We start from the raw sequence: 14,916 nt of genomic DNA on the forward strand, positions 1-14,916 counted from the left end.
CCCTAAATGCATACAATTTCTCTGTATTGTTAGTGTCTGATTATTCAAACACCGAGGTACATTCTTCTTTCAATACATATGTATATAATTCCTAGCATGAGCTAGAATTATGCACAAGAATCAATAGGAGAATATGCAGTGCACAAAAATATTGGGCTAGATTGTGTCCTCAGATTTCATGAGAGAACATGAGAGCAGAATTTGTCTCATTAAGTTGACTGTTAAGCAGTCATATCAGTATGAACTGACCTCAGTTGAATATTACATCAGATGTTATGGAATTAATATTTTATCATATGTGTTTAAGGGAACATTGTCCAGTAAAGAGCTATTTTTAACACATTTCTTTAGCTATAGTATAAAAATAATAATACCAATGAAATATTGAGTCCATAATCTATACGGGAAAAGGTACAAAATAAACATGAGGATTTGCACTGCCTACAAGGAAATTCACTGGTTTTGAATTCATTTCTTGAAGGAAACCCTTCTCTGGAACCTGAGAAAATGTGTTCAGTACTAAATCCTAAAGGAGATGCTAAATGGGAAAACCGTGAATGTGATCAGAAAATTGGCTATATCTGTAAAAGGGAAAACTCCACTTTGGATTCTTTCTCTCTTCCCTCAGGTAGGTCAGTCAATAAAAATTATAGTAAAAGCTTTTTATTTAAATTGTATGGATTTGGTCTGCAGAGAACTGTCACAGAAATGCATTTTTATTTATATGAAATGACAAACTTGCTTCATCCAAGAGTAATTCTTTTTAAAAATCGCATATGTTCTATTTTGCTGATTGCACAGAACAACCCATTCTACCCATTTCCCTGTTTTAAACACTCTAGGAAGAATACCATTATTTAATCAATCAAAAGTAGGATGTCTAAACTTTGGCTACTTTTCTAAAACTCAGAGCACACCTAAGTTTAAATGATTTATTTTTATTTTATTTTTATTTATAAAAACAGAGGTTACCATCTAAGCCAGGGGTGGCCAACCTGAGCCTGAGAAGAAGCCAGAATTTATAAAAGGATTGTACATTGCCAAAGAGCCACAGTAATATGTGAGCAGCTCCCCATCAGCTCCCCCCAACCTCCGCTCCCAGCACCTCCCTCCCACCGGCACCTTCCCCTCCCTCCCCGCAACTCCCGATCAGCTGTTTTGTGGCATGCAGGTGGCTCCAGGGGAGGGAAAGGGGGGAGGAGCGAGGGCACTGCAGGATCAGGGGAGGGGTCACGAAGGGGTGGAATGGGGGCAGGGCCTGTGGAAGAGCCAGAAATTGAGCAGTGAGCACCCCCCAGCACATTGGAAAGTTGGCACCTGTAGCTCCAGCCCTGGAGTTGGTGCCTATGCAAGGAGCCACATATTGACTTATGAAGAGCCGCATGTGACTCAGGAGCCACAGGTTGGTCACCCATGGACATCCTGACATAATTTAACTTCACAAAGAAATAAAATGGATTGTGCTTCCCTGCATAAAGCCAATAGGAGTTCAGGATGTTTAGCACCTGCTACAATGTGTTCTGGCCTTCCAAGAATGACTCCTCTTGACTTGAGTGGTCACTGGATCTGGGCCTTAGCAAGCAGTGGCGTGATCACCGGAAGCATTGTAAAGACTGCAGTATAGGCTCATATCACCTCCTGACAAACTCAAATGGAATTTGTCCCTAGGTATTAGATCCTGTAACTGGCAAAGGGAAAGATTTACTGCAGCACCACTTTTCTGAGAAAAGAAAGACAGCTATCCTGTCTCTGACAAATTATTTAATGAGAACTGTCATAAATACAAAGGGAAGGGTAACAACCTTCCTGTATACAGTACTATAAAATCCTTCCTGGCCAGAGCCACAATATCCTTTTACCTGTAAAGGGTTAAGAAGTTCAGGTAACCTGGCTGGCACCTGACGAAAAGGACCAATAAGGGGACAAGATACTTTCAAATCTATGGGGGGGCGGGGAGAGGGGAGGCTTTCATCTGTCTGTTCTGTGTGCTTGCCGGAGAGAGATCAAGAAAGCAAGCAATCCAACTCCATTAGAATTAGTAAGTACTAGCAAGGAAATGCATTAGTTTACTTTTGCTTTGGCTTGTGATTTTCTCTGTGCTGAGAGGAAGGTGTATTCCTGGTTTTCTTTTTGTAACTTTAAAGTTTTGCCCAGAGGGAAATCCTCTGTGTTTTAAATCTGATTGCCCTGTGAGATTAGCTTTCCTTCCAATTTTACAGAGGTGCTTCTTTTACCTTTTTTCTTTCTAATAAAGTTCTGTTTCTTTTAAGAGCGTGACTGATTTCTCTATTGTCCTAAGACCCAGGGGTTTGGGTTCTGTGATTACTTTGTAACAATTGGTTAGATATTATTCTCAAGCCTCCACAGGAAAGGGGGTGTAAGGGCTTGGGGGATATTTGGGGGGATAGGAACTCCAAATGGTCCTTTCCCTGTTTCTTTGTTAAATCACTTGGTGGTCGCAGTTTGTGCCGTGGGGAAGCTGGTAGAAATTATCTTAAGAGGTCTTTCATGCAGGTCTCCATATCTGTACCCTAGAGTTCAGAGTGGGGAGGGAACCCTGACAAGAACCTATGATGTAGAAAGTAAACATATGCTGAGAGGTAACTGCTACTGTTGCAATAATATACAAAACATAATTAGATGCAATGCATTATGTGAAAATATTACATCTGGAATTATAAAACATCATTTTGTCCAAATGTGCACATTTTGCAATGTTGGTGTTTTCAAACTTTGAAGTCCAGTTGGCATTGATCCCATTTTTTTCTGTCTTGGTTGAATATGTTTATATTTTCTGCACCAAATTCTGTGTATCATAGCAGATATATCTAATAGCCTTAGATATTTAAATGTAGAATTAGAAAAAAATACCCAGTACCTTAACTCTCTTTTATTTTTAATTAATTTCACAATTAATTTCAAATTTAACCACATTTATTCCAGGCTCTAACTTAAATTGTTCTGAAATATTTTTATTTATTTTAGAGTTCTCTGCATCTAATAAATGCCCAGAGGGCTGGTTGCCATACACAGGTCACTGTTACGTGATTCTTTCCACACTTTGGGCTCCCTGTGAAACATTGACTTCCTGTAGAACGGAGGATGGTGATTTGGCCAGTATCCACAACACTGAAGAGCACAGCTTTATAGTGTCTTAACTTGGGTACAGTGAGTATTTCCACTGGGAAAAATGTGCAGATGTGGATCATTTTAAATATTAGAAATTTTGTAGCTTTTTAATGGTTTTATTTAATTTATATGGATATGTACCAGTAAGCACACACATAAATATACATAAACTATGCCAGGTGACATACTGATATGGTGATACTAACTTATCATCGCTGTTAATTTACAACAAATCTTTTGAAGGAAATCACAGCCCCAGTTACTGCAGCATTGGGTAACTGCAGTGGTCACAAAAGGAGCAGCTGATACTGCTGCTAAGTAGAATGATTTGCTTTCCTGGTGGTATTTCCTATCTCTTCTTGAATGAAGGGGGGAACATGAAATAGACATTAAAGTAGACAACATTGCCAATTTATCTGGAGTGGCTTTGTAATGCAATGTAACAATTTCAGCTTATCATCATAAAATCCTGCTCCTGAAAATTATTACAATGTAGATAAAAACATAGCCGAATTTATGTTCTTAGAGCCAACTGATGAGCTGTGGATTGGTTTGAATGACCTCGGGATTCAAATGTATTTTGAGTGGAGTGATAAGATGCCTCTGACATACACAAAGTGGCGTCGTGGAGAACCAACTCATGCAAACAGCAGACAAGAAGATTGTGTTGTTATGAAAGCACAGGTGAAATAACGCAATTATATCTATGCATTAACATCATATTTTCTTTCTATTTTTTATTTTTAATTAGCTACCCAAAAACTGGAGAACTTGTTTTAGAATAATACCATATGATGATATCTCATAGTTACTCAATGAGTTTATGGTTTTAATTTTAGTGAAATTTGGATCAATATTCCGATATGATAATGTATTTACTTCTCTAGCATATCCAGCAATCCTTGTAACTCTGCACCCCAGGGTTCAGGACAACTCAGTTCAACAGTTATAGCTTCTTTATAAATCAATTCATGAGCTAGCTTCAGGGAAAAATAATAAGCATATTTTTTTTACTTTTAAAGGAACGTTAAAAAAAAGAGCAGTCGTGTAAAGAATTTTAGTTCCTCTTAACTGATAATCTTCTTCCCAAACTGCCTTCAGGATGGATACTGGGCAGACAATGTTTGTGATAAGAAATTTGGATACATTTGCAAAAAGAATCCATTGCAAGACACTCCTGGAACAGTGGAGCACATTGATACTAGCTGCCTGAAGGTAAGGACAAAATAAATTACATTTAGATCAGACAAAATCACCCTTGAAATAGCTTGGTATTTTTGTATTTTTGACTAGCAAGTTGCTCGTTTATATTTGCTGATGATTTTCAATCTGAAAAAAATGTGGTCCTTCATTCAAACTAAATTTGATTTGAATTCCTTCACACACACACACACACACACACACACATGCTCTATTTTCTCTCAGTACCCTCTCTGAATGAGATAGAAACTGGTATTGTAGCTTTGGGCATACACGATTCATGTTGGTGTACGTATATTTCAACACTGTGTAATTAGCTATTGGGTCTCACAGTGTGGGGATTTCTGAATTGTGTGACATCACTTTCTCAGTGGGTACAGAATGATGCTGTGTCCTACTAGTGGGAATCTGAAGTATTAGAAACGACTAAGAACTAGAACTGTATTAATGAAACCATTTACTGTGTTTCCTGTTGTTCTTTTTCTTCTCTCATTCCTCTCCTTTTGTTTTCCTTAATATATCATAGAATCATAGGATTAGAAGGGATCACAAGGGTCATCTACTTTAACTCCCTGCCAAAATGCAGGATTTGTTGTGTCTAAGCCATCCAAGATAGATGGCTCTCCAGCCTCTTTTTGAAAACCTCCTGTGACAAGGCTTCCACAACCTCTGAGACATCTGTTCTGTTGTCCTACTGTTCTTACAGTTAGGAAGTTTTTCCTGAGAGTTAATCTAAATCTGTTGTGCTATAGTTTGTAGAACCATTGCCTCTTGTCCTGACCTCTGTCAGGATATATAAATGGAATATAAATATAAATATAATATAAAGGGAAGGGTAACCACCTTTCTGTATACAGTGCTATAAAATCCCTCCTGGCCAGAGGCAAAACCCTTTCACCTGTAAACAGTTAAGAAGCTAAGGTAACCTCGCTGGCACCTGACCCAAAATGACCAATGAGGGGACAGGATTCATTCAAATCGGGGGGGGGAAGTAACAAAGGGTTTGGTCTGTCTGTGTGATGCTTTTGCCTGGAACGGATCAGGAATGCAAGCCTTACCACTCCTGTAAAGTTAGTAAGTAATCTAGCTAGAAAATGCGTTAGATTTTCTTTTGTTTAATGGCTGGTAAAATAGCTGTGCTGAATGGAATGTATATTCCTGTTTTTGTGTCTTTTTGTAATTTAAGGTTTTGCCTAGAGGGATTCTCTATGTTTTGAATCTGATTACCCTGTAAGGTATTTACCATCCTGATTTTTACAGAGGTGATTCTTTTACTTTTTCTTTAATTAAGAGCCTTCTTTTAAGAACCTGATTGCTTTTTCATTGTTCTTAAGATCCAAGGGTTTGGGTCTGTGTTCACCTGTACAAATTGGTAAGGATTTTTATCAAGCCTTCCCCAGGAAAGAGGGTGTAGGTCTTGGGGGGATATTTTGGGGGGAAGACGTCTCCAAGTGGGCTCTTTCCCTGTTCTTTGTTTAACACGCTTGGTGGTGGCAGCATGCTGTTCAAGGACAAGGCAAAGTTTGTACCTTGAGGAAGTTTTTAACCTAAGCTGGTAAGAATAAGTTTAGGGGGTCTTTCATGCAGGTCCCCACATCTGTACCCTAGAGTTCAGAGTGGGGAAGGAACCTTGACATTGTGGCAGAATGGTTGGATCATTTTGAGATTTTTGAAATTTTTTTTTTATCATTTTGAGATCATTTTTGAACCAGAAGCACAGCAAGATTTTAAAAGGTTTTGTAAAAGAGGATTGCAGCTGTAAATTCTATGTCTCTGCCTGGGGGGACAGAGCAGCAAGCATAACAAAAGGGATCTTTCTTTTCTGAGCTTTTCATTTCTCTACCTAAAGGCAGGGTAGTTAACCTCCTGCAGGGAAATTCACAAGTTTTTCACAGAGCTGAAGAGTTGTTTTTTGTTTTGTTTTTTAGCTAAGAGCAGCTAGAGGCTTTTTCTGTCTATTTGTCTGAGACAGAGGTGTTTTTTTAAAGGATTTTTCTGTAGGCTGAGAATAGCAATCAGAGAACATACGTATCAGGTTACAGCACAGCAAAATTTTACAAGCCAGGGTTCTTTTTATTGTTGTTGTTTTTGTTTGTTTTGTGGTTTTTTTCTAACTCTCGGGTGTAAAGTTAGTTAAAAACAGAGAGGCTAAAATGACAGAAACCAAGGCACAAACTGGAGTTAACCAGACTGGAGGCAGCAAAAGAGGCAGAAAAAACCCAAGAGGCTGTCCACAGGAGAGCTATGGAGGCAAGGAAAAACAAATGGAGGCAAGGGATAAAGAACTGGAGGAGAAGGAAAAAGAGAGGAAGCATGCACTGGAGAGGGAGAAAGCAAGAGGCTCAGCAGAATAGCAACCTTCTCCAGAATACCACCCTTCACATCCCAGAAAGTTCCCCACCTACAAGGCAGAGCGATGATACTGAGTCTTCCTATAAAACTTCGAAAGGGCCTGCCCTGGGGTACAGCACTCTACAGACCAATACAGGGTAGAGCTCAGGCCGCAGCTCAGTAGACCCTTAGCTGAGGTGGCGGCTGAAATGCCTAGGAACACATGAACAAGTATGAACTGTGTTAAAACCCAGGCGTGAGTCAGAATGGGGCTAACACCTGAGCATTCCCCATCAGCGGTTCGAGCCCTAAGGGTGGAAACCAGACATGTCATTTGACCCAACATGCCTACCACATTGTGAAAAATTGGGATCCTGGATATCAGGAGCAAGTGTTAATCTCCAGAAGGTTTGTGCCCTGCCTAATGCAAATGGAGCAGTTCTTAGAGGGTGTTCCTGAGGAAAATAGAAAGATACATCCTAGATGGGAATCCCCAAAACTGTAATCGAGGTGGGGGAGATTGGAGTCGAAAGGGTGGAGGTGGCAGAAAAGAAAAAAAACGTCACAGGTTGGAGTGGATACCAGAAGGGACAACCTCAGACCACCCCTACTACTGGGGCAGCTCAAGCCCCAACTACAACACCAAGGAACACTCCAGACACCTTATCGTCCCACCACACCGTTCTCCAGCAACCCACCTAGCCCCAGTGACCTGTCAGCTGGACGATGTTGTTAAATAGAATGAGCCGGGCATGTAAAGGCCAAATGCCCCAAGAACCCCAACAGATACAGGTTCATTGCATGCGGAGATCACATCAGATGTCCTCAGGCCCGAATACCTCCCAGATACCCTCAGAGTGGAGGGAAACTGTGAAGTGGGCGGGAAGAAGTCCCGCCAGGATGGACACCGGAGCACAAGTGTCAGCTATCCATGCTTCCTTACTGGACCCCAATTTAATATCAATCCAGAGATCCAAGTGATGATTCAACCCTTCAAGTCAAACTCTTTTGACTTGCCTACAGCCAAGTTGCCAGTCTGTACAAGGGTTGGTCAGGAACGTGGACTTTTGCAGTCATATGATGATTAGCCCATCCCCATGCTGTAGGGGAAGACTTGGCCATCATATGAAGCTAGCAAGAGGGTGGGAATGGTCACCTGCAGCCAGGCTAAGCAAGCTGTCAACCTAGCTCTATTTCAGAAACTTCTACCAGGACCCAGTCAGAGGTGATGGAACCGGACCTCATGCCAACGTCAGCAACAGCAGTAGTGGATCCAGTCCCAGAGACCCAGACAGAGCCAGTCCCAGAACCAGTGCCAGCACTGAATCCAGTGCTTGCAACCCGAACACCAGAGGGCCCCAGCAAACCTGCACTGGCGGCAGCAGATAACCCTACACAAGAGGCTCAATCGGAGCCTGAACCCCAACATAGTGGCAACAGCAGAGAGCGGTTCACAGTCAACGGAAACGGCCCCATCACCTGCATCGCTTCCAGAGGGACCAAGGCTAGGTCCACACATCCAATGAGGGAACTGATGTCTCCAGCATCAAGGGAACAGTTTCCAGGCTGAACAGGAAGCAAATGAAAACCTCCAGAAAGCTTGGACTGAGACACGGAGCAACCCATCTCCTCTCAACTCTTCTAATCAATCCTGGTTTGTTGTAGAAAGAGGACTTTTATAAAAGGAAACTCTTTCTGATGGGCAGCAGGAAAACTGGCATCCTCAGACAGAGTTGTAGTTCCAACTAAGTACCGAGAAAAAGCTCTAGAGCTTAGCCCATGACCATCCTAGTGGCCATGTTGGGGTGAACAGGACCAAAGACTGTTTGGGGAGGTCATTCCACTGGGAGGGAATGGCAAGGATGTTTCTACCTATGTCTGGTCTTGTGAGGTGTGGCCAAAGAGTGGGAAAACCCCAAGATCAGGTCAAAGCCCCTCTCCATCCACTCCCCATCATTGAGTCCCATTCAGCGAGTAGCTGTGGATATCCTGGGTCCCTTCCGAAAAGACACCCAGAGGAAAGCAGTACATACTGACTTTCATGGATTTGCCATCCTTTGGCCAGAAGCAGTAGCTCTAAGCAACATCAGGCTAAAAGTGTGTGCCAGGCACTAACAGACATTTTTGCCACAGTAGGTTGGCCATCCGACGTCCTCACAGATGCAGGAACTAATTTCCTGGCAGAAACTATAGAAAGCCTTTGGGAAGCTCATGGGGTGAATCACTTGGTTACCACCCTTTACCATCATCAAACAAATGGCCTGGTGGAGAAGTTTAATGGAACTTTGGGGGCCATGATACGTAAATTCATAAAGGAGCACTCCAATGATTGGGACCTAGTGTTGCAGCAGTTGCTCTTTGCCTACAGAGCTGTACCCATCCCAGTTAGGGTTTTCACCATTTGAACTTGTATATGGGCCACGAGGTTAAGGGGCCATTACAGTTGGTGAAGCAGCAATGGGAGGGATTTACACCTTCTCCAGGAACTAACATTCTGGACTTTGTAACCAACCTACAAAACACCGTCCAAACCTTTTTAGCCCTTGCTAAAGAAAATCTACAGGATGCTCAAAAAGAGCAAAAAGCCTGGTATGATAAACATGCCAGAGAGCATTCCTTCAAAATAGGGGACCAGGTCATGGTCTTAATGGCGCTACAGGCCCATAAAATGGAAGCATCATGGGATGGGCCATTCACGGTCCAAGAGCGCCTGGGAGCTGTTAATTATCTCATAGCATTCCCCACCTCCAACCGAAAGCCTAAGGTGTACCATATTAATTCTCTAAAGCCCTTTTATTCCAGAGAATTAGAGGTTTGTCAGTTTACAGCCCAGGGAGGAGATGACACTGAGTGGCCTGAAGGTGTCTACCAGAAAGGGAAAAGCGATGGTGGCGTGGAAGAGGTGAACATCTCCATGACCTTTGGGTGTATGCAGCGACAGCAGATCAAGTGGCTGTGCACTAGCTACGCGCAGACATTCTCAGCCACCCCAGGACTGACTGAATGGGCATACCACTCCACTGACACAAGTAATGCTCACCCAATTAGAGCCCAACCTTACCGGGTGTCTCCTCAAGCTAAAGCTGCTTTAGAATGGGAGATCCAGGGTATGCTACAGATGGGGTGTAATCCGCCCCTCTGGCAGTGCATGGGCATCTCCAGTGGTTCTAGTTCCCCAACCAGATGGGGAGATACGTTTTTGCGTGGATTACCGTAAGCTAAAATGCTGTAACTCACCCAGACAACTATCCAAATGCCACACACAGATGAACTATTGGAGAAACTGGGATGGGCCCACTTCATCTCTACCTTGGACTTAACCAAGGAGTACTGGCAGATACCGCTAGATGAATCCGCCAAGGAAAGGTCAGCCTCCACTACACATGTCGGGCTGTATCAATTTAATGTGCTCCCTTTCGGGCTGCGGAATGCACCTGCCACCTTCCAAAGACTTGTAGATGTCTCCTAGCGGGATTAGGAGAATAGCGGTCACCTACCTTGACATGTGGCCATATTTTCGGATTCCTGGGCAGAACACCTGAATATCTACAAAAACGTCCTTTGAGGCACATAAGGGAGGCAGGACTAACTGTTTAAGGCTAAGACGTGTCAAATAGGCCTAACAGAGTGACTTACCTTGGACACCAGGTGGGTCAAGGAACTATCAAACCCCCTAGGCCAAAGTGGATGCTAGCCAAAAGTGGCCTGTCCCAAAGTCAAAGAAACAGGTCCAATCCTTCTTAGGCTTGGCTGGATATTACAGGTGATTTGTACCACAATACAGCCAAATCGCCACCCCCACTGACAGACCTAACCAAAAAGAAACAGCCAGATGCCATTCAGTGGACCAAGAGTGTCAGAGGGCCTTTAACCAGCTTAAAGCGACACTCATGTCTGACCCTGTGCTAAGGGCTCCAGATTTTGACAAACCGTTCCTAATAACCAAGAGGCGTCCGAGCGTAGTTTGGGAGCAATCTTAATGCAGGAAGGACCAAATCAAGAGTTCCATCCTGTCGTGTTTCTCAGCAAGAAGCTGTCTGAGAGGGAAAGCCACTGATTAATCAGTGAAAAGGAATGTTACGCCATTGTCCACGCTCTGGAAAAGCTACACCCATTCATTTGGGGATGGCGTTTCCACCTGCAAACTGACCATGCTGCGCTACAGTGACTTCATTCCGCCAAGGGAAATAACAAAAAACTTATTCAGTGGAGTTTAGCTCTCCAAGATTTTGATTTCGACATACAACACATCTCAGGAGCTTCTAACAAAGTGGCTGATGCACTCTCCCGTGAAAGTTTCCCAGAATCAACTGGTTAAAATTGTCCTTGAGATGTGAAAAATATTGTTAGTCTTTATACATTTGGTAGTATATTTAGAGTTGCACGTGTCTTATTAACTCTGTTTTCTTCTAGAGCTCCTTCTTCTTCTAGGAAGAAATCAAAGTCAGTGTTTCACCTTATCTGTGATTTGCGGGGGGAGGGGGATAAATATAAAGGGAAGGGTAACCACCTTTCTGTATACAGTGCTATAAAATCCCTCCTTGCCAGAGGCAAAACCCTTTCATTTGTAAAGGGTTAAGAAGCTCAGATAATCTTGCTGGCACATGACCAAAATGACCAATGAGGAGACAAGATACTTTCAAAGCTGGAGGGTGCGGGAGAAACAAAGAGTGTGTCTGTCTGTGTGATGCTTTTGCCGGGAACAGATCAGGAATGCAGCTCAGAACTCCTGTAAAAAGTTAGTAAGTAATTTAGCTAGAAATGCATTAGATTTTCTTTTGTTTAATGGCTGGTAAAATAGCTGTGCTGAATGGAATATATAATCCTGTTTTTAAAAAAAAGAAAAGGAGTACTTGTGGCACCTTAGAGACTAACAAATTTATTTGAGCATAAGCTTTCATGAGCTACAGCTCACTTCATCAGTGATGCATCCGATGAAGTGAGCTGTAGCTCATGAAAGCTTATGCTCAAATAAATTGTTAGTCTCTAAGGTGCCACAAGTACTCCTTTTCTTTTTTGCGAATACAGACTAACACGGCTGCTACTCTGATTCCTGCTTTTGTGTCTTTTTGTAACTTAAGATTTTGCCTACAGGGATTCTCTATGTTTTAAATCTGATTACCCTGTAAGGTATTTACCATCCTGATTTTTACAGTGGTGATTCTTTTACTTTTTCTTTAATTAAAAGTCTTCTTTTAAGAACCTGATTGCTTTTTCATTGTTCTTAAGATCCAAGGGTTTGGTCTGTGTTCACCTGTACAAATTGGTGAGGATTTTTATCAAGCCTTCCCCAGGAAAGGCAGTGTAGGGTTTGGGGGATATTTTGGGGGGAAGATGTCTCCAAGTGGGCTCTTTCCCTGTTCTTTGTTTAACACGCTTAGTTGTGGCAGCATGCTGTTCAAGGACAAGGCAAAGTTTGTACCTTGAGGAAGTTTTTAACCTAAGCTGGTAAGAATAAGCTTAGGGGGTCTTCCATTGCAGGCCCCCACATCTGTACCTTAGAATTCAGAGTGGGGAAGGAACCTTGACAGGGATATATAATAGCTAAAGGACATTGAAAACTGAAACACCATTAATGCAGCTATAGAGAGGGGATGGTGCCTCGCAGCAGAGAAGAAATATACCTGTGCCAGCACTTGATAAGCTTTTGAAATTGCAGTCATTTTTGGACATTACAAATGATGAGAAAAACAGGTTTAATCTCAGTTTGCCACTTCCTCTCTTTACAGATATGAGCAAGCCTATCTAACTAGTCTGATTGGGCTGAGGCCTGAAAAATATTTTTGGATCGGTCTTTCAGATGTAGAGAATCATGGAACTTTCAAGTGGACCGATGGTGAAGCAGTTCTGTTCACTCACTGGAATTCAGCAATGCCTGGTATGTTTTGTCATAGGTATTTTCCATGGGCTTGTCTACTTTGTGCAGCAATACACCCCACAGGTGTGTGAATTCTAATGCACATTGCAACAGGGCTGTCACTTCCTGAGCAGTCCCTCTTGGTCAGAGTGCCCATTGCAGAGGCCTCCCCTTGTTCTTCCCCCTACACTGCCACTTAGACTCCTCACAGCCTTTCTTATATGTCCTACCACCCTCCACTTGGGGATGGTTTAATGCCCACAAACAGTCCTGCCCATTAAGTCCCATCCCTGCAATTCAAAGGGTCACACTTATCTCTGGCTTTTCCACCATCCACACAGAACTCTTTTTCTGCCACAGCCCGTTGTTCACAGGGTTGCTTCTCATAGCTGTCTCTCCCTGGAGTTCAGCTTTCTGGCTCTGGCTTCTTGTCTTGCCAGCATCTCCCCTGTTCCAAGGAAGAAGTCAATCAATTTACGGTCCTACACCAGAGAGCTCCTCCCAATTGGCTGAAAGAGAGGGGAGCCCTGCCCCACCCTACATTCCATGGCTCCTGATAAAGGGCCCTTAACAGAACAGCGTCCTGGGGTTTTCCCTGCATCCAACTCCTTATTCCCTGGGACTGCTTCCTCTCTTCAACTACCAGGTCATTTCCTGGGCCTTTGTTCATTCCAGGTCCCCAGAACAGAGTGTTCTGGATACCCTCTACTCTTAAAGAGCCAGTATACCCTGTTACATGCAGCAACATGAGGCACACTAAGTGGCTCGTGTAGACCCTGCTGGCATGCACTAAAAGTTCCCTAGTGCTGGTCAGTGTAATACTGTTTCAATGTTACTTCATTAATGTGTATTAGGGAACTTTTAATACATGCCAGCAGGGTCTAAATGTGCCTGTTAGTGTGTAACACATTGGTGTGCATTAGAATTAAGACTGGTGTGTATTGCTGTACGATGTAGAGGAGCCCCACAGCTTGAATCCATGTTTAAAAGGCTGACTTTTGAAATTCCTGTGAAATTTCATTCTTTAGCAGGGGTTATGTATAGACTGGTTAGCAACTCTCAAACATTTTCAGTGAATGGTGCAATGGTTTACAGGGGTAGCTGCATCTCTGTGCCCGTTAAGGTTTCTCTGAGTGCTCTGGCTCAGGTACTAAGTCTCATGCCTTTACCTATTCTAGGGTAGAATTTTGCAATTCTCCCATTCTTTGACTGATCCTGGGCTACAGGACCCAGTGTATCAACGGCTATTACCTTGCAGATCTGGCTGAGTTGGGGCACCTACAGTTTTTCCATTGAGGAGTTTGTGACCAGTGGTATACAAAGATCAGATTACAGCTGGGGAAATAGTACATTTGCCAAAAATGCATTTTGGGGGTTATCCAAACTATTTGGCCATTTCAAAACAAAGTATTTTGACTTTTCATTCAGAAGCAGAGTTTCATTTTGAAAATTAGGGTTGTTGTTGTTCTTTTTAAAGTGTGGATGAAAAGACACCCAAAACAAAAGGTAAAACAGAAAAAAATCATTTCAGGTAGAAGGAAATGTTTCTTTCTACTCAAAATCATTTTTTCCCATCCTTTTCGTTTCAGGGAGGAAAAAAAAAGAAAAAAAAAGATCATTTAAGTTCAAATGGAAGTGATGTTTTTTTTCAGATTTTTCAATTAAGTGTTCACTCTACTTTAGATCAGACAGCCTTCTTTTTAAAAAAGTGTTGATTTGAACATTGTAGGAACAAAGCCTTTTCAGAGAAAAAAGTATTTTAAAACAACAAACAGTCTTCATGTAAGTCTATCATAAATGTCTTGTTTTAGACCCTGATGGCAACCCATGCAGGCCTAAATTCTTCCAACTCACCCAACTGTTTCTTATGTTTCAGTCTGGTTCCCCTCAACCAACTATTGCCTTGAGAGTATGCCCCTCTTTTAACTTGGCTGTAGTTCTTTTGTTCGTCTGTGTTGCCAGGCTTTGACCCTTCGTGGTCCAAACCATTTTGCAGGTTGGCTGAAGAAGAGGCCAAACCATCCAAGCTAATAGTTCTGGCATTTTTCAGAGTAGCAGCCATGTTAGTCTGTATTCGCAAAAAGAAAAGGAGTACTTTTGGCACCTTAGAGACTAACAAATTTATTAGAGCATAAGCTTTCGTGAGCTACAGCTCACTTCAGTTCTGGCATTGTCTCTTAACAACTCTTGAATGTTTGCTGAGAAGTGGCTAGCTTGAGCCATTCTTTTCTTTCCTGCCTGTTTTCCAAGACTGTTCTCTACTGAGTTAACCCAATATATTCAGACAATAAACATCCCAAAAACGAGGTCAATATATATTATTCATAAAGTATTACAGAGCAGTTCCAAACCTGTCACAAATGGCTTTATTGCCAGTTTTGGTACCACTCTGAAAGAGG

The 14,916-nt window shown here is 42.4% G+C and overlaps 1 protein-coding gene across 1 annotated transcript in view; it reads left to right on the forward strand.

The window, feature by feature from the left end:
• Window positions 1–14,916, forward strand: part of LOC119850686 (macrophage mannose receptor 1-like) — a 54,024-nt gene that overhangs the window by 8,651 nt on the left and 30,457 nt on the right. The window contains 5 exon segments of the mRNA XM_043507134.1: window positions 482–628; window positions 2,986–3,168; window positions 3,656–3,813; window positions 4,231–4,349; window positions 12,390–12,538. Coding sequence (XP_043363069.1) covers window positions 482–628; window positions 2,986–3,168; window positions 3,656–3,813; window positions 4,231–4,349; window positions 12,390–12,538 — 756 coding nt within the window.

The sequence above is a fragment of the Dermochelys coriacea genome, chromosome 2 (assembly GCF_009764565.3).
Source record: "Dermochelys coriacea isolate rDerCor1 chromosome 2, rDerCor1.pri.v4, whole genome shotgun sequence".
Taxonomy (NCBI): domain Eukaryota; kingdom Metazoa; phylum Chordata; order Testudines; family Dermochelyidae; genus Dermochelys; species Dermochelys coriacea.